The sequence below is a fragment of the Cnephaeus nilssonii genome (assembly GCF_951640355.1).
Source record: "Cnephaeus nilssonii genome assembly, chromosome: 15".
Lineage (NCBI taxonomy): Eukaryota > Metazoa > Chordata > Mammalia > Chiroptera > Vespertilionidae > Cnephaeus > Cnephaeus nilssonii.
The window spans coordinates 26456194-26475742 of NC_137086.1; the positions used below are offsets into that span (position 1 = coordinate 26456194).

The 19549-nt window shown below is 40.8% G+C and overlaps 1 protein-coding gene across 1 annotated transcript in view; it reads right to left on the minus strand.

Annotated features, from left to right (window-relative positions):
• Window positions 1–19549, minus strand: part of FSHR (follicle stimulating hormone receptor) — a gene marked incomplete at both ends in the record, with an annotated part of 140590 nt that overhangs the window by 34949 nt on the left and 86092 nt on the right. The window contains 2 exons of the mRNA XM_079791494.1: window positions 6659–6733; window positions 9170–9244. Coding sequence (XP_079647620.1) covers window positions 6659–6733; window positions 9170–9244 — 150 coding nt within the window. The remainder of the gene's footprint in view (window positions 1–6658; window positions 6734–9169; window positions 9245–19549) is intronic.

The following is a 19549-nucleotide window of genomic DNA, read 5'->3' on the forward strand; positions in this document are numbered from 1 at the left end:
TCTTTGAATTGCTGTGAGGTTCAAATGCAGTGAAGTATGATTTAAAAAAAGCATTAAATTGTAAATCAACATAAACATGGGAAGCATTAGCCAACCAGCTGGCAGTATGAAGAACTGAACTTTATTTTGATGGAGATGGTAAGAGAGATTGTAGACCACAAGGTTGGAAATAACAGTACAGGGAAGTTAGGAGCCCTCTATTAGAACTCTGCAGGATAATGTACTGTTGTTTGTTGGAAGGATATTTATGGATATCTCAGGAATTCAGTAAGAAGGATGCCTTTGTCCTTAGAAAAATAGAAATGATGTATTTCCATGTTGGAATGCTGATCAGTGGATTCTATCCAAAAGAAACAGTTAAAGAGGCCTTCAATAAATATTAGAAAGGGAAGGAGATACCACCACCATCACCATGATTATAATTATTGAATTAATCCTTACATCAATCTCAAAAGGTAGGTATTATTATTCCTTTAAGAAGAGGAGAGAACTAAGGTACAAAGAGATGAAGTTCCTTACAGGGGCTCCCTTAGCTAATAAATCACAGGGCCAGGAATTGAATAAGAATTGCTAACATTTACTGAGAATTTTCTAAATGTCAGTCATTCTTCCAAGTACTTCATTTAATGCAATCCAAGGATGCAGACAATGCTATTTCCAAGTTGAGGAAAGTAAGACTGAGACTTAGAGAAGGTAAGCCAATTATCCAAGGTCACACAACTAGTAAGGGCAGAAGCTGACACCTGGCCCAGACAGGTGGCAGTGGAACCTGTGTGCTTCCTTGCTACTGTATACTATCCCCCCCCCAGTCCCTGCCCTTTGTGCCTTGGCCATGCAATGTCCAACAAATGCTTTTATAACAAGAAAAGCTACATTCTTTTTTTAAAAAAATATATATTTTTATTGATTTTAGAGAGGAAGGGAGAGGGATAGAGAGATAGAAACATCAATGATGAGAGAGAATCACTGATTGGCTGCCTCCTGCACACCCCCTACTGGGGATCGAGCTCGCAACCCAGGCATGTGCCCTTTGCCAGAATCGAACCCGGGACCCTTCAGTTCAAAGGCCAACGCTCTATCCACTGAGCCAAACCGGCTAGGGCTAAAAGCTACTTTCATTATCCCCACAAACCAAATGAAAGAGAGAAATGAAGGAAAGACAGAGAGGAATTTAGACAGAGGGCAGGGAAAGAAATAGCCTGAATTACTGAGGCGAATCCCAGTGAAAGAATCTCCAGGAATTATCCCCAACTGGAGAAAGCAGAGGGCGTGATTGCCCTTAGCAGATATCCTAAGGAGGTCTGACAGGCCCACATGTGAGTGGAAGGTGGTCATCAGTTAGATGGGGCCTACCAGTGTGTGTGAAGGGTTTGCTAAGATGGGATTATGGTTTATTGAGTAGCAAAAAGCAACATCCAGCTGCCTGAGAATTACATTGACAGGATGCAAAGGCAAGAGAATATTGTGTGAACCTTGTTTATAGATCAACAGGTAATATTTCATAAACAAAAGGTCAACTCCAGGAAGGCGGAGTGATAAGAGAGAAACATTGCCTGCAAGTACAATATTGATATAAAAAAAATCCACCCAGGTGAATTCTTTGATGTATATTCTTTTAGTCAAAGTACATTTCTTTATTCATGAGTGTTTTCCCTAACCACTTTGGGTTCCTCAGTGAAATATGAAGGCAGTGATGAAGAATACTGATTTCTGGTTGTCTTGAATGCTGTGCCATAAAATGATCAACATCAAATGGAAGAAAAGCATTTCTCAGTGTGTGTGTGCAGCAATTAGGATGCTCAAGTCAAATGACAACTCACCCCTACCCCTTCTAATTTCTTGCTTTGGTGGCTGTGATTATAAACATTTATCCTGGCTTAAGGAAATAAACAACTACTCAATCCTACTGGTCCCTCTGATTTCTTCATCCATTTTGTGTGTTTTTACTTTTCTTTAGCAAGTAGTTCATCATCCAAAAGAATATCTGAAATCGTTGCCGTCTACCTCTGCCTGGTTGCTGGATGGTAACGTTGTTTATGACTTCTGCTCAGATACTAAGTGTGGAAGGAAGCTTAACTGGGCTTTGTTTCCATAATATAATCTTTCAGATTAGAGGACCAACCATGAATTTAGGTGATTCCTCGTTACAGTTGGGAAAATATTTCTGAATCTTGAATAGACATATTGCCAGTAGAAATGTCTTTGGATTCTTAGGGTCACTGGATGCCACATCCTGGGGAGGAGTGTGCAGGTGGGGAAGGCCCACCTTGGGCAATAAGTGAAAAAGGCTTAAGATGAACAACCCTTTGTCTCAACTTCCTGATGCAGAATTGCATGGCAGTGGATGTGACAGACTTTTGGACACTGTAGAATTATGTAAGGATATTTTTTTCAGAGCAGTCATGAAAGATCCTTTGACAATGACAGAACTCCAAACTGCTTACTAACTCTTTTCTCTTCCCAGTTAGAAAGCACATTTTAAATGCTCCGTGAACAATATTCTCCTCTCAGGAAAGGATGGAGCTGGAGTCGGTCACCTCCAGCTTTGTCTGAATGTGATAGGGAGCCAGATGGGAATGGGGACTACTCAACACCTCAACGTGAGAAAAGGACACCAAGGAGAGGCTGGATGTGATGACAGATGACACAGATTTCAGCCTCTTCCAGAGTCAAAGTCACACCTTTGTCCTCTGCGTTCTGCCAAAGTTTCCTCTTCTTCTATGCCCACATCCTCCCTAGTTCCTCCCCAGACCCCAGCCCCTAGAGTAAAGGCCCAGGGTCCTTGTTAATAAGAATGAATGGTGCTGACCACAAGTGGGGGCCAATGTTGGGGCCAAATTCTGCATCAATGATTCTTTCTAAAAATTTTATTTTGCAACGATTCTTTTTTTTTGCACTGATTCTTTTTTAATTTTTATTTTTTTATTCCTCACCTAAGAATATGTTTTTATTGGGGGGGGGGGCGAGAGAGAGAGAGAGAGAGAGAGAGAGAGAGAGAGATCAGTTTGCCTCCCTATAGACACTCTGATTGGGGATTGAACCTGCAACTAGGTATGTGGCCTGACCAGGAACTGAACCCACAGCCTTTTGGTGGATGGGAAGACACTCCAACAAACTGAGCCACCTGGCCAAGGCTGCAATGATTCTTCATCTCTTTATTCATCTGCTCCCAGTCTACCATTTTCATTGTTATTCATGCTATTTTAACCAGTACCAGTTAAAAATGCGTATTGACCCTTTACCGGTTAAAAATGCAGATTTTATAATCAAAGAAAACATGATAATTTCAAGAGAATCAAGGTAATGTCCAACGATAGCTACACATTCCCCCATCTTTCAGATAATTTGTGGATACTGTCCCAATAGAACTTTTCTTGTTTTAAGGCAAACCATTCAGAGACCCAATTTTCCACTTCTTAGTATGTTTTGAAGTGCTGCTCAGAAAGTGCGTGTGCCATCGATTAGAACATAATCTGAAGGAGCAAAGTCTGGTGAATATGGCGGGTGGGTTAATACTTCCCAGGCAAGATCTTTTAACATGTCTTTAACTGTTTTGAAGTGTGTGATGGTGCGTTATCATGAAGCAAAATTACTTTGCCGTGTCTTCTGGCCCATTCTGGTGGTTTTACGATCAAAGTGTGGTTCAAATTGATTATTTGTTGTCGGTAACGATCAGTATTAATGGTTTCACCTGGTTTTAAAAGCTCATAATACCACACCTTCCTGATCCCACCAAACGCAGAACATTGTCTTCTTTCCGAAGCAATTTGGCCTTGCAGTATATGTTGATGGTTGACCTGGATCAACCCATGATTTTGTGCAGTTGGGATTCTCAAAATAAATCCACTTTTCATCACCAGTCACAACAATTTGATGCAAAAAAGACTTTCTTTTGTGCCATTGAAGCAACATTTTACTGATGACTTTTCGATTTTCCATTTGTCTTTTGTTCAGTTGATGTGGCACCCATTTTCCTTCCTTTAAAATCTTTCTCATTGCTTGTAAACGATTGGAAATTGTTTGCTGAGCAATGTTTAATCTTTCTGCAAGTTGATTTTGACTTTGACATGCATCTTCATCCAATAATGCTTGTTATTGTTAGTCTTCAAACTTTTTCAGTTGACCTGGATGTTCTTTGTCTTTCACATCAAAATCATCACTTTTAAAGCGTTTAAACCAGTGTTATCTTGAGATGGAGCATGTTCACCATAAGCTTCCCAAAGTATACAATAACTTTCAGCAGCACTTTTCTTCAAAATAAAGTAATGAATTAAAACTTCCTGCAAATGCTCCTTTTTGGCACGAAATTAGACATTATTAATCGTAAAAATATCTATAATGTTAACACCTTCAGAAAATTTGTATATGAAGTTTTGAAGCTTGCTGTCAATACAACAAAATAGCATACATATCAAATCGCATATATATCAACATGTGTGTAACTCCACCTATTGAAAAAAAATCCGCATTATTAACTGGTACACCTAGTATATATATATATATTCTTTTCTATACTGCTCAGGCATGTCCCAAATTTCTCATTTTGAACTCATTGCAAACTCCCTAGGTAAAAGCTAAAGGTCTTAGTTTTTCAACACTTAACTATTCAACACTTATAGGAATTTTCCTGAGGATGGACTCATAGACTTCGGTTGATCAGAAATAATCATTCTACAAATAACAGTATATTTTAAAATGTTTTTTGTGCACTTTTTAGTATAAAATATTCTGTAAAAAATATTTTCACATATAAATCTCACTTGAGGCTCATGAGAGCCATGTACATCCCAGCAGTGCAGTGACTGGCCCAAGAGTAAGTGGTGGGGTCAGGATGGAGCCCTAGATTTTCTGAGTCTAAGACCCATGCCTTATTTGTTAATCCACATTTCCTCCACTTCTGTGCCTCACCTACGCTAGCCTCTGCAGAGAGTAGAGCAAAGTCCATTTAGGGAGCCAAGACTCCCAACTCTGAAACTAACTCTGAGCAGGACTGCCTACATAATTTATGGGGTTCAGTGCAACATGAAAATGCAGGCCCCCTTGTTCAGAAATGTTTATTTTAAGACAAAACAGCAGAGAACTAAACCTAGTCTGAGGTTCTCAGAGTGTGGGGCCCTTTTGAACACAGGGCCCTGTGCAACTGCACAGGTTGTGTGCCAACAAAGCCAGTCCTCCCACTGACATTAACTCAGAAGTGGATGACCTTTTTTTTTTTTTTCTCAGATCCAGATCATATGGACTCTGTTCTGTGAAATTGTTTATTCCTTCAGTCAGTCTCCATTCAGAGATCTATGGCACACAATGGCCTAGTGTTCCTTAGTATACCTACTAACTCCAGTTCTTATAGATCAAAATTTAGGGACAGAGACATAACATCAATAGTAGCTAATATGTATTGAGCATTTACTATGTGACAGATACTGTGCAAAATTTTGTATGTATAAGAATTGCTTTAAATTAATTGCCAACATGGCCTCAATTGTGTGTCATTCCCTGTGTCCACATACCTGGTGTTGTGACTTCAGCTTTTCCCATCAAAAAGAATAGTCTGTTTCTGCCCCTCTTGAACCTGGGCTGGTCTTAAATTTCTTTGGCTAATAAAATTCACCAGAAGAGATGGTGTGCTAGTTCAGGGGTTAAGTCTCAAGAGGCTTGAAAGCTTCAGCTCTCTCTCCTGGAATCCTAGGCTGCCATGAGGACAAGCCTGTGCTAGCCTGCTGGAAATGAGCACCACTCAGAGGAGAGCTGTCATTTCAACTGAGACCACCCAGATCAGCCAGCTTCCCACTGACCTGCCAACTATCTGCAGATGCGTGAGTGAGCTAAGCTGAGGTCAGGAAAACGAGAGTCCTGTCAGCAGCACCATTCCTCTGATCAACTCACAGGTGAGAAAGGATAAATAGTTGTTGCTTTAAAACTCTTTCTTATAGGGTAGTTGATTATGCATCATGATTATTTAATAAGTAACAGATTTATTATTTCTATTCTCTCAACAAGGAAATAAGCTTGTCTGAGATGAATAATGGGCCTAGAAAAAGTTTGCTCCGTAGCCCAAATTCTTGTCTGTTATTTTGTGGGGCCACGTCATAGCATCCAGGGCTCTGTCAAGCCCTTGGCTAATTTAAAAGCCATTTAAGTAGAAGAAGCAGTATTTTTGCTGATGGGGGCAAGCCCAAGGGATGGAGCTCAAACACCAGGAATCTCTGCTGATCAATACCATGTCTATTATTAACCAAAACTTACAAAATCAAACACTTTAATCTGTCAAAGAAAAAAAATGCATATATGCAGAACAGAGGAGATGATGTCTTTGAGGTCAAGGTTGCAAAGTAAATGCTAGCAGAAGTTTTGGCTGCATTGCATTAACACTAAATTAAGACTGAGTTCTGCAAGAGGTCTGTGTGATAGTCCCATTAATGCAAATGGCATTTCTTGTGATGTCTGTTTTAGTAAATGAAAACAAAATGCAATTATATTAGTGAAATTCACTCATTAAACTCAACTAAAATTCACCAGCAAGTGTCTCTCCACCTCCATTTCTGCCTCACATCTTTGATAAGAAGCAACTGCTTCCCAGAGTAGCAAGTGGACATTTTGCTAAAATAGGATTACACACACTTTGATCATAGAGGGAGGACCAGAATACAGGAGTTCTTACAAATATCGGAGGTTGGGCAGGTTCTGGAAGGCATCAGGGTCGATGTACAGCAGGTTGTTGGCCTTTTCAATTCTTCTGTAAAAGAACATGAACATAATCTCAACAGTAAGGAATACTGTAGTATTTTTCACATTATGCAGAATATATCAATGTCATCCATCCATCCATCCATCCATCCATCCATCCATCCATCCATTTATCCATCTATTGTTTCAATAAAAATTGAGCATGCATGCAGTGCCTTTTACCTTGCTAACCCACACAAACTAAATATTAACTCTGTCCTATTTAACTCTCATCACCAAAGTCCTTCTGGTCTGTCCGTCAGAGGCAAACAAAGCCCTGGCTGGGTGGGTCATTTTCACCCTGAGTACAGCTGAGTCTTTTACTAGTAAGGCTCTCCCAGGGTGTGAGGATGCTAAGAATATAGGGATGAGACCAATATGGGGAATGGAGCTTTTGTATGGTCAGCAGACAAAAGAGAAGGGGATGGAAAACAATGAAATAGGGTGGAGAACAAAAGAGTGAAGAGGCAAAGGAAGACAAAGGTTGGGGGCAAACAGTGGGCATCTCTGGTTTTAACCCTGAAATCCCAGCAGACAGTAGCTGCGGATATGCCAGTGATTCTCTTCCTGCTATAGACTGAGGCTGCTCCCTTGCGGCTGGTGGGAGGTGGTGACTTCTCCAGGCTGGCCTGTGCCATGTCCTGATCAATAGTTTGGAGGTGAGCATGTTCGCATTTGTATTCCAACAGAGAAGCTGCCATTTCCTTATCTTGCTGAATCAATGTATATTTGCAGAGACGCTCTGTGTTAATTACTTCCTCCCTGTTTCATTGGTTTTTATGTTGTAGTAACATGTAGCTACCCAGATCCAAGTACCAGGTAATTGATCATTTTAAGTACAGTCAGTACTACATGGGGTGAGCACCTCTCCATGCAGGAAAGGTGTCCCATTAGCTCTACTGCCCACTGCATAGGGGGACGTCTGCTTGACCCTGCTCAGAGGGCTGGCTGCCCTGTGGTTCATTTCTCTGATATTTCCTGTGGGTTCTAAGGCTCTGGTCATGTCTCCTTTTCCCACTAGGGGAAGGAGAGGCCACGCAGAGAGTGGAGAAAAGATGGAGCAGGAGGGCGATGGGAAGAGGAAGGGAAGGCACAGTTGCAGAGGATTAATGACAATGAGGGAGAAAGGGGGTGGGGGACTGGGTGGGTGGTAGGAAGGAAAAGGGAGGGAGAGTCTGCCAAAATGGACAGACTGAGTATCTGTCTTTCCTAAACAAAGTGTGGTGTGTGTGTGTGTGTGTGTGTGTGTGTGTGTATTACATGCTGGTCATTAGAGACCATATATGTATGTATATGTCTATTCCCTACTGATACTTGGCAAATACTTAATACTTTTTAAAAAGATACAAAAGTTGAGAGATTTATGTTCAAGTTCTTATCTTGCTGTGGATTTTGCTGGGTGACTCTAGGCAACCCTCATAACTTCTCTGTGCCTTTCATCACTCATCTGTAAAATTAGAAGAGCGATTCATTGGCTCTTTTAACTATGTTTCATGGAAATTTTGTGAGATGTTAATGTATGCGCCACAGAAGAAACCTTTGCAGTGACATTAGTTGAGAGCCCTTTAATATAATATCTTTCTTGGCGATTCCAAGTGTATATCCTCATATTGCAGGTTCTGAGAAGTTTTTCTATAGTAAGTGAATTTAGATAGATTTTCCCAATCTTATTTGACCATATAATTTCCCACTCTTTTTAAAACACAAAGAATTCCTTAGTGTTTAATGATACACAACCTACTTTGGAAAATTCTGGACTAGACCATTTCTAAAGTGTCTGCTAGACTATTATTCTACGAAGTAATTTATAGTCATTATATGAAACAGAAGTGGATCTGTGTGAGTACTGACATATTGTAACCTAGAATGTCAACAAGAGAAAGGAAATTTGATTGGGAGAGTAGGAGAAGCAAGAATCATTGACACACTCATGCCAGTTGATGTGTTAGATCTAATTTACATTTATCATATCATTCATTTATCACAGTGATATTATGAGGCATGCAATTATATTGTTCCCATTTTATAGATAAGAAAACTAAGGCTCAGAATGATTTTGTATCTTGGCCAAAGTTTTTTTGTGATTATATGGCATAGGCAAGTATTCAGACTAGGACTACTCATCTTCAGCTACATCATGTGAGACTAATTTTGGGTTTTGACTGTGGAATAACCTTGAATGAGAGGATGAGGTGGAGATACTTGCTGGCAGTGTCAGAGCCAAGTTCTTGGGTTTACTATGCAAACAACTCTGGGAGTAGGGGAAATGGGGTAAGACTAGGTTCTGGATTGGTGCCTGGATACTAGGCTGAGTTCCCTTTGGGCTGACTTTCATCTTAAAATGAAATTTCAGGGATCTGAGGACAGAGCAGAGCTGGGAATAGAAGCAGACTTTCAGGTGATTGTCAAGAACAGTCATGGGCAAACCCCATAGTTTCTTGCTTACATTTCATGTAATTTGGGCAGATTGGAGAACACATTCGCCTCTATCACTTCCAAGACATCATTCTGTGAGATCTCTCTGTGAAGAAAGATGTATAATTCAAGTCAGTACAATTATACTCCATAAATGGACTCAGGGCTTAGCATAGAGGCTGGTGGTTGATGATTCATGAGACTCACAAAACACTTTTCTGCCCTCCATGAAGTCAGCTATAATAAAGCAAATTTATTAGATGCTAATACTTGCAAAACAATGGGAGAACAAACCCAAGGCGGTGCCTCACTTTACAGGCTTTTCAATCAATAGAAGTAGAGACTGAGTCTGCAGAGGGAAAAAGACTTGCTTAAAGATATTTAGGGAACGTGTAGGATGAGAACAAACTTTAAGTTCCTTCCACTGGGAGTTGGTTAACTTTTTCTACAGGGCCAGAGAATAAATATTTTTTGGTTCAGTTGCAACTACTCAACTGATAATTTAGGGCAAAAGTAGCCATAGATAACATGTAAATGAGCATGACTGTGTTCCAATAAAGTATTATTTATAAAGACAAGTGGCAGGTTGCACTTAGTGCCATGGGCTGTACTCAGTTACCCTGCCCTAGACCATGAAGACAAGTTCTTCTGTCTGCTGACCTGGCTGTGGGAGATGAGAACCTCAATTTAGTGTCTTTTAAACAAACATGGATTTAAATCCTTCCCTGGTCAAGTCATTACCCAAGCGGGGGTTGCTGTTTCAACATCTTTGGCATTAATGTTGTCTAAAATACCCCCCCCCAAAGATCCTTTAGCCCCAGTTTCTTTCCTCCTGGAGTAATTTGAGAGCAGTGGAGAATGAAGTCCACTGTGCAAAAGCCTAGAGTTTGTGAAGAGAGAGGGTGGCTTAGTCAGTTAATTTTTATAAAGTGGCTCACAGATCAAACAAGCTATTAGGCTTCCCAAGGAAGACCCGCATGCAGTTCCAAAGCCAAACCTGAGTGTCTCCAGAAATCTCAAGGCAGCATGCATTCAAATTGGCTGAGGAAGAAGCCTGTTTGCTGGCCTGTTTAGCTGAAGAACTCAAAAAAGGCCCTTGATCAAGGGACCAGCCTGGAGGGCAGGACAGGAGACTGCCTGGTGGGAGAGGGGAAGTGTAACTGTGAACAGCAGCCACCTCAGTGAGGGGGGCTGGTGACATCTGGGGCTTGTCACCTCACTGAAGATAGGGTCATTTCTCACAAGGCTGCATGAGGGAGGAAGACATTTTATGAGAGAAAACTGCTTCTTATTCTAGGAAAGCATCTTTTATGATTCATTTGGTAAATTGAAGTCTTCACAACTTTTACCGTTGAACATAGATTAGGGGTGTGTGTGTATGTGTGTGTGTGTGTGTGTGTGTGTGTGTGTGTGTGTGTGTGTAATAGAACACGTCGGACGTTGGCCATTTATCTTGCTCCTCTGGCCTGCAGATGGAAGGAGTGGAAGAGTTGCACAGGTGGATAATAAGGCATAGGGGGGAGAACTAGACGACAGAGGGGGTTTAAATGCAGATAAAGTCATATTTTCCTAAAGCTATTTTCAGGTTCACTTACAGTTACCAATAGGTTGGTCACCGCTTATGGTCATATCTTAGTCTAATAGTGCCCCCAAAGTAGGCATTTCCCCTTAAAAGATAACTAAAAATTAATAGAACAAACAAGCCAAGAAACACTTCTAAATTAATTCAGAAGGTAGTTCACATTTTATGGCCTCACCTTGAAGGATAGGAGGGGGTATAAGGGTTGGGGGGTGGGGGAGCCTTTGGCTGGATGAGCATTGGGGGGAGGTGAACAGTGTGCTGTAGTGGGAAAGTACCTCACTGAGAACAGTCCAACCCAATTCTGTTTCTAGATATTTCTATTATCATTTATTAAGTGTCTACAATTTACCAGCCATTTTACATACTTTCTCTCCCATCCTTTGGACATGCCCATGAAGTTGGCATTTTGATCTCTATGTTAATAAAGAGACCTGCCTGGCTGCAGAACCATTTTCTTTCTTTTTTTTTTTTTAATTTATTTCTTTATTGATTTCGAAGAGGAAGGGATAGGGAGAGAGAGATAGAAACATCAATGATGAGAATCATTGATTGGCTGCCTCCTGCACGCCCCCTACTGGGGATTGAGCCCACAACCTGGGCATGTGCCCTTGGCCGGAATTGAACCTGGGACCCTTCGGTCTGCAGGTCGATGCTCTATCCACTGAGCCAAACTGGCTAGGGCGAGAACCATTTTCTTGTATGTACCTTGCCTCCCGGGCCATGATGGGCCCAATATTTCCACTCCTATATCTTTACTCAAGAGAAACAAAAATTTATGCACTTTCAAAGACTTGTACACAAATGCTCATAGCAGCTTTATTTGTAATAGCCCCAAACCGGAAGCAACCCAATTGGATAAACTATGGAATATTCATGCGATGGAATACTGCTCGTCGATAAACTGGAACAAACTGCTGATACAACATCATTGAATCTTTAAAAAATTATGCTGAGTGAAAGAATGCAGACATAAAAGAATGCGTACTGTATAATTCCATTTCTACGTGGTTCTAAAACAGGAAAAACCAATCTGCACTGAGGGAAACCAGGGTAATTATTGCCTGAGGCCTGGATGGAGGTTGCTGACAGGGCAGAGGCACGGGAACTTTCTGGGGTGATGAAAATATTCTATGTCAAGGTTGGGGAGGTAGTAACATGGGTGGGTGTGTATATATGTGTCTAACTTATTGAACTTGAAACTTAAAATGGGTACATATATTTTATTGTATATAAAATATACTTTAAAGTTATTTGAAAATGCCTTCTTTTTAAGGAAGAAGACTAAAACTCCATTTTTGTTTGTTTCATTTTGAAAACTGAATTAAGAGAACAATGGAAGAATCTTGGTCATGTTGTCTGGCCAGAATGTGGTGTTCAAATCCTAGTTCTATCTTGGTGATTCTATGTTAGGTTCCTTCCCAACTTGACTGTCTTTCTCCCCATCCCACATCTGGAAAGTTAAGAGTTGGACTAGATCAGAGTTTCTCAGCCTTAGCTGCACATTAGAATCTTCTGGTGGACCTTTACAAATTCCAAAGTCTGGGTCCACACCAGAGAGTTAGATTTGTTGGTCTGGAGTTTGACTCTGGTGTTGTTTTTTTCTCCCTTTAATTCTCCAAGCAATGGTGAGTCTAATGCGCATGAAGGATTGAGACCTGCTGGACTAAATGGCCAAAAGGTCCTTTTAGATCTATGATTTCTGTCTTAAAACTTGCTTCAGGACAAGGAACATTTTTTCCATGGTTGCTAAGACAATAAATTAAATAAACAAGGTTCCTGGAGTACAAGATAACGAGACTAAATAGAAGCAAGAGAAACCCGGAGATAGAACCTGGAGACAGGAGTAAGTAGAGCAGGCATGAGTTAGGTTAATTTTTTCATAAGTAAGAAAGTTTCAACAAGAAGTCACAACACTGCAAATGGGTAGCAAGAGATGTGAAAAATATGTAGTAACACCTTACATTTAGTTAGTGTTGATAATTAACAATATGTATATATTTTTTGATGTATAGCTTCCCTTCATTTTCAGTGCACCTGTGTAAATTAGAGTTAGTGCAGCCAATACCATCTCCAGGTAGATTAACAGAGGTGATCTGGCTTGGCTAAGATAACACAATTGTGGGGATCACTCAACTGGTCTTTGAAGGGGGGATATGAATCTTTCCACCCAAAGAACTTACCTAATTAAGAAATCATTCTTTGTCTCAAATGATCCTGTTAAGAATATTCTTTGTAGTTGTGACAAATCATTACAATTGGCACAATTTCAAGGTGTGATGGTGTTTCTTAAAAGTTAGAGGTAAAGGTTCTTGAGAGAGGAGAGCTCTAGGGTTGGGATAGATCTCAAAGTGGCCCGGTGGTCTGTATGGAAAAACAATTTTTTATAATAATGCTAAAATAGAAATTTTCACTCTCATTCCAAGGTAGACACTGAATGCTGCCCTTCTTGGGTGAGGGGTCCTCACTGTGGGAAGTTTATTTCCTGAGGTGAGGCTCTCATCCTCTATGACAGTGCTTTCCAGGTGTTCCTGCACATGTGAATCACCTGGGGATCTTGTTAAAATTCAGATTCCCAGGGGGAAGATCTTGAGTGGGGCTGAGATCTTGAGTGGCATTTCTAGTACCTCAGGTAAGGGGATCATGCTACTATTGAGATCACACTTTGGACTGCAAGGCTCTTTAGAAGAAAGGTTAATAACACCCCACCAGATCTTTCTCCCAAACACAGACAAAGGATGATAGAGGAGTCTAAATCAACTGAAGAGGAATGAAGTACTTGATTTTAAGAACCCAACATCCTCTCTGAAAAGCTTTCCCTTACTCTCTCATCATTCAAGTTTCCCTACCCATTCTCACAAGACTTCTTTAATTTCTCAGTTAAAGCACTTCACACATTGTGTTGTCATTGCTTTTTGGGAGTGGTGGTGGTGGCATTGTTTAACTCCCCAACCTGACTTTGTGTTTCTGGATGGTATCTTATCTGTCCATCTTTGTATCTCCAGCATCTAGTGATAAGTTGGAATGTATTAGGTACTCAACAAATGTTTAGTGGATGGATGGATAGTTGAAGGAAAAGTAGTCTTTGAATCCTGATAATGGCACCCACAAAACTGCAAAGAAGGTGAAGTTTGTCTTCGGTATTTATTTACCCTCTTTTCTCTAGGCAATATGCCCAAGTCTGGTAAAAGGTGGCAAGGCTAGCTTGTCTGTGAGATAGGCTTTTGTCCCAGTGGTTTTTACATTTAATACAGCATACAATGGGCACCTGTATGTATTTGGTCTGCTGTACTATGGTGTCTGCATGCCTTTAGCTCTACTTACCTAGGTCCAAGATGAGGTCCTTGAATTCACAAAACACCCATATACCATATTTTCCCTCTCAAACCACTCTAGATGTCAGCATTTCTCAAGTTCTGTTTTCGTATCCCTCAAGCTTGTCCTGTTAGTACCTTTTTGTTGATGCCTCACATGTCATTGGAACAAGTTTCCTTGTTAGACCAGAGTCCCAGAACTGTAGCTGCCAAAGTCATATTCTACTACATGTTCTGCAAACCCTTCATGGACAACTAGTCTAGGGCAGGTTTATTTTCCTCTTCCAACTCTTCCCCTCCCTAATCACAGATGTGTCCAATAGCTCCATCTGTCTCCCTCTTGGCTCAGTGGCCCAACCCAAGCTTTAAATCCTGGGGTCATCTCTGACTACTCTTTAAAATTGAATATATCCTAAATCCTCTCAATTACTTTTTTCAGTATTTCTTGCAAATGTCTCTTTATTGCCCACCATCATTATCGTAATAATGGCTCTTTGCAATTTCCGTTAGACCAGCAGTTCTTAACTGATGACTCAGGAGAGGTTTGAGTGGGCCATGAGTCATTTTCTTTCAAACAATTAAGTGTTCTGATGACTTAATTAAAATTTGGAGTAGATTCAAGGTAATGTATGTAATATGCAAGAAAATAAAAATGGAGTGGCTAGTGGAGAAAAGGGTGGAGTAGAAGGTGATGGCCTAAGAGTTTATCTCTGTCTGGATATAGGAGTGTATCTAGTACTTACGATTGAGTGCCATGAGTATGATTGTTGTTTGGAAAAGCAAATGGAATTAAAAGAGAGGGATAAAAAGTGAAGGAGGGAGAAAGAGAAGGAGGGAAAGGGAAAGAGATTTTCTGGAGGTAGAATGGTATTAAAGTTAGAAGTTAGAAAAGGTAGACAATTCCTTTATTACTCTGTGTATGCATTTCAGAAGTTGTTTAAACATTCATTCATTGAGTTCTAAGTAATGGAAGACAAAGGGTTGGGAAGGTCATAAGGGAATGGACATTGTGTGTAGAGAAGAAAGGGAAGAGACATTGATTGGGTTCCTTGGCTTCAGTGTGGTCTGCCAGAAAGAACAACATTTTAACCATGGGGACTACTAAATCCATTAGCACACAGACCCTGGGAGGTGTTCATATTAAGGAATTTGAACCTTCCGCTGTCTACACTGCAGTAATGTAGAGCTGTATGAGGAGACAAGGACTCCCAAGTGGCAGGAGGAAGTCTTTCATCACTTTAGCAAATCGCTGAAGCTCTCTGAGATCCATTTCCTCTGTGGGATATTGCTAAGACCCTGTCTCTCAGTACATTGCATACTCCATCCTCTGTAGTTGGCGGGACTATTGATGACCATATGAATAATGCATGTCATGCAGGGGGAACCAAAGCACACAGTGTTTGCAAAGGTTATGCTGCTTACTATTATTTTTATTACATCACTGGAGCCAGGAGATGTAGGTTCTAGTCTCAACTCTGCCACTAATTAACCACTCTCCTTGAGTCAAATCAGTTACCTTTGCTGGGCCTTTGTTTCTCATCTATAAAACAACACTATTGATTCAGATAATCTTGTGGGTTCCTTCTAGCCCTAGAATTCCATGATTTTAATTATTTCTGTGATTCTGTTATTTAAAGACAGCCAGCCACATGGTTGGCAGTTCTCCATGACAGCCAGCTTTCATTTCTAACAAGCTGGGGTGCAGGCAGGGGCTCTGTGAAGCATCCTTCTTAAGGCACTGCACCTGTTCCCTTAGGAGCAGCTCTGTGGGCAGACCTATGAAGGAGCAGCAGCAGGGTATGCAGCCAGGGCCGTTCTCCCTGAGCCCTGGACACAGTAAAAAAGTACCCCTGGCCTGAGTCATTTTTCTCCTGAAGCTTTTATTGTCAGCTTAAAGAGGGCTCCATTGAGCTCCCTGTAAGCCAGTGTTGATTTATTCCTTGTCATCTATCCCGAGCTTCTTTACCAAAGAAACACCAAATGTGTGTATACATGGCAGTTATTGTGGGCTTTCCTGTCCACTTCCTTCACCCCACAGCACCCAGAAATCTTCCTTAATAATCTCTCTGGGATCTGTTGTGCCTTTTTGCTATCCTTGGCACACCTGTAACATGACCCACCCTCCCCCAATTGGCTTTCATCCTCCTCCCAGCCTCTGTTTTCACTCTGTAATACGTAATTACTCTGTCTTTTATGCTCCTTCATTTTCCACCCCATTAACTCTTATTCTTGGCACAAAAGTGCCCCCTTTATGGGCTGCAATGAGGGAACAACAAGGAAATCACATTTGGCCATTTCTGAATTTGAGTCACATTGATTGTTTTCTTTTCCTCTTGGAATGCTTGAGTGTAGCACCCTCATAAGCACCCTGCATGCAGAGCTGTTATCCATTCTGCTCTTTGCTACGTTTTCTGAATTTCTTTGAATTTAGAAATTCAGGGGCCTATTTTCACCGACTCCATAATCCCTTTCTGAGCAGTACATTTACCTATCCCACCCCAAATGGCAATCCAAAGCCCTACTCCAGGCTCTTTTTTGCTTCACATTGGTCCTGAAAATGTCCCTGTTTTTATAGCAAAGAGATCTCTAGGTCAGGAAAAAGGAAGATGGTTTTTAAAAAGAGCTTCCTATTTTATGAGACTTTGCCACTGCCTGGAGAAAAATGCAGTCATTCTAGAAAGTAAGGAGGAGACTGGATTCTCTGCCAACATGAGTCTTTGATTCAGCTGGTCAAGGCCACCCAAGATGTTGGGAACCAGTTCAGTTTATGTCCAGGCCTTTTCTGTGCTTTGGAAACCTTTGTTTAAACAAACACTTAGAAAGAAGCAAAACAGCCCGGCTGGTGTGGCTCAGCGGTTGAGTGTCGACCTTTGAACCAGGAGGTCACTGGTTCGATTCCCAGTCAGGGCACATGCCCAGGTTGCAAGCTCAATCTCCAGTCAAGGGCATGCAGGAGGCAGCTTCAATCCCTAGTGGGGGGCATGCAGGAGGCAGCTGATCAATGATTCTCTCTCATCATTGATGTTTCTATCCTCTCCCTCTCCCTTCCTCTCTGATATCAATAAGAATACATTTTAAAAGAAGGAAAGAAGCAAAACAATGAATGGTGGGGTTGTTCCAGTTGAGGTCTGGGGTGTCGGCTGCATGGGGCAGAAGAGAACCGAGATCTCTTCCCTCACTTAAGGAGCTTTGAGGGGCTCTTCTGTACCCCTAGGCATGTGTGCAATTTAATTGTGAAATACACATTTGTGTTTTACTAAAATAATTTCAGGTCATGAAGATCCTGTCAGGAAGACATCTTTTAGGAAAAGTTATCTTGTTTTGTGATGCCCTTGAAAAGAGAATTTCCTGGTATCAGCACAGGAAGGAAGGGATTTTAGTAGCTATCTTCTAGTTACTTTCCTACTCATGCCTCCTCTCCCCTCTTCAGATAAAGTAACAGAAAAATTAACAAGAGCACAAGACACTGTATTTACTGTATTTATGTGAGAAAATAATAACTGAGCTGGTCTTGCTTAAAATGTTCCTTATTTATGATGATAAGAGTGAATTTTTACTCATCCAAACAAGTTCCATTACATGGGTCTCCTTGCTGGAGTTGTAGAAACAATAGTCAAAGCTAGCTGACTTCCAGGAAAGGGGCTATCTGTGTTCTAAGCCAGACAGTAGAACTAGCCTTGCAGACTCTGACAAGCTGTGTGAAACAGGTAAAGTTATTTAACCTCTCTGAGGCTCATATCTGAAATGAGGACGGTAGTATTTACCTTGTTAAATAATTACATTTTAAGTATCTGAAGCTTAGTGTTAAAGAAATTGTTTTTTAGTACTATTGTTATTTTTTTATGGAGTCTAGTGACTGGAAATTTTTAGGGCTAAGGAATTTGTTATATTCCTAACTTGTCATCAGTGCACCAAGCACGCACTCTGTAACTGTGTGCTGAATGGACACATAGGATCTGCAGGGCTTGAAGTCCTTTAAATACGTTTTTATTGATTTTAGAGAGAGTGGAAGGGAGAGGGAGAGAGAGATAGAAACATTGATGAGAGAGAAACATCAATATTGATCGGCTGTCTCCTGCATGCCCCCTACTGAGGATCGAGCCAGCAACCCTGGCATATGCCCTGATCAGGAATCGAACCTGTGACCTCTTACTGTGTGGGTTGACCTCGATGCTCAACCACTGAGCACCACCAGCTAGGCTCCTTTGTCTTTTATTGATTAAAGCAAACATTTGCTTTGCCCTCACACCTGAGTAGTGGAGCAGGAAGGAAACCCATCCCAATACTAAGGCTCAACCTTTAAAGTTTTCTCCAAGGAGAATTCTCTCATCCTCCAGAATCAGGACATTTGCCTTCCTCTGAGCTTCCCTAGCACACTCCTGTGTCATTACCAGTGTATTTTATCATAGTTGGACTAACAGTCATGCTGGCTATGCTGCCTTCTAGTCCTAAGCCCTTTAGGGCTGGAACTGTGGCCACTGTTGAATTCTCAATAGAACAAATCCATTACATCACACCATGCAGGCTTTAAGTTTTACTGAGTTGGAGGGAAGAGGTATTAACAATGCTTTAGCATTTTTGGTACCAAATCTCAAATTACTTTTCAGGCCTCTTATTCAGTCATACTCAACAGAATACAATTTCTGCCTTCAAGATGCTTCTAATAAGAAATTGCTCTTTAATCTTTTCCAGTGAGATTGATTTTCAAGGCTTCCTGTTCAATAAGTGATTGTTGATTGACTAAATTAATGAAAGAAGCAAAAGCTGTTATCAGTGAAAATGATAATGCACAGAAAGGTATGGTAATTTACCTAAAGTCACACAGCAAGTTAAAGGTAGAGAAGCAGAACCTGTGTCTGTCAACTTCCATGCTGATGTTCTTCCAAGCACACAATGCAGCCTCCTGATGCTATGGATCCTTGTATCTAACTTTAGGTTATGAGTTGTCACCTCCTTCTTGCTTGTTTATGATACATTTTCTTTATTTTTTTCCAAAAAATGTAAGTATTTGGAGGAAAAGAAAAACATTCTGACCAAATGGTAGAAATTCTGGGATCAATTTATTACATCAAATCCTGATTTAGATTTCAGAATTCATTTGAATAGATTAGTTTCACAACTTGTATATCTAATTATGTTTTCCTATGTCACCAACTGCAAGCAATTTCCCTCCTTTTAGGATTATTGTATCTTTAAATGTAAGATATAAGACACAGGAATTACCATAGCAACTTGCTTTTCCAATTAGACTGCAATCACTGACAATCAATATGATTAGACAAGGTCAGTGACGGAGTAAGCCCCATAGTCTTTCCAGGGAGCTGTGGAGGTGCAAAAACAAGGAAGAAATGAGAAAACTATTGGAAAAATCTCTCCCCAGAGTTGAGAGTGAGTCTTTTATTGCTTGCTGCTTGTATAACCTAAAGAGGTGTCTTATAGTGGCAACAGTCTATAACCTGCTAGCAAGAACTGGGGAATGGAGGCTGAAAGATGTTCAGTTGAGGTTGGTTTTTCTTTC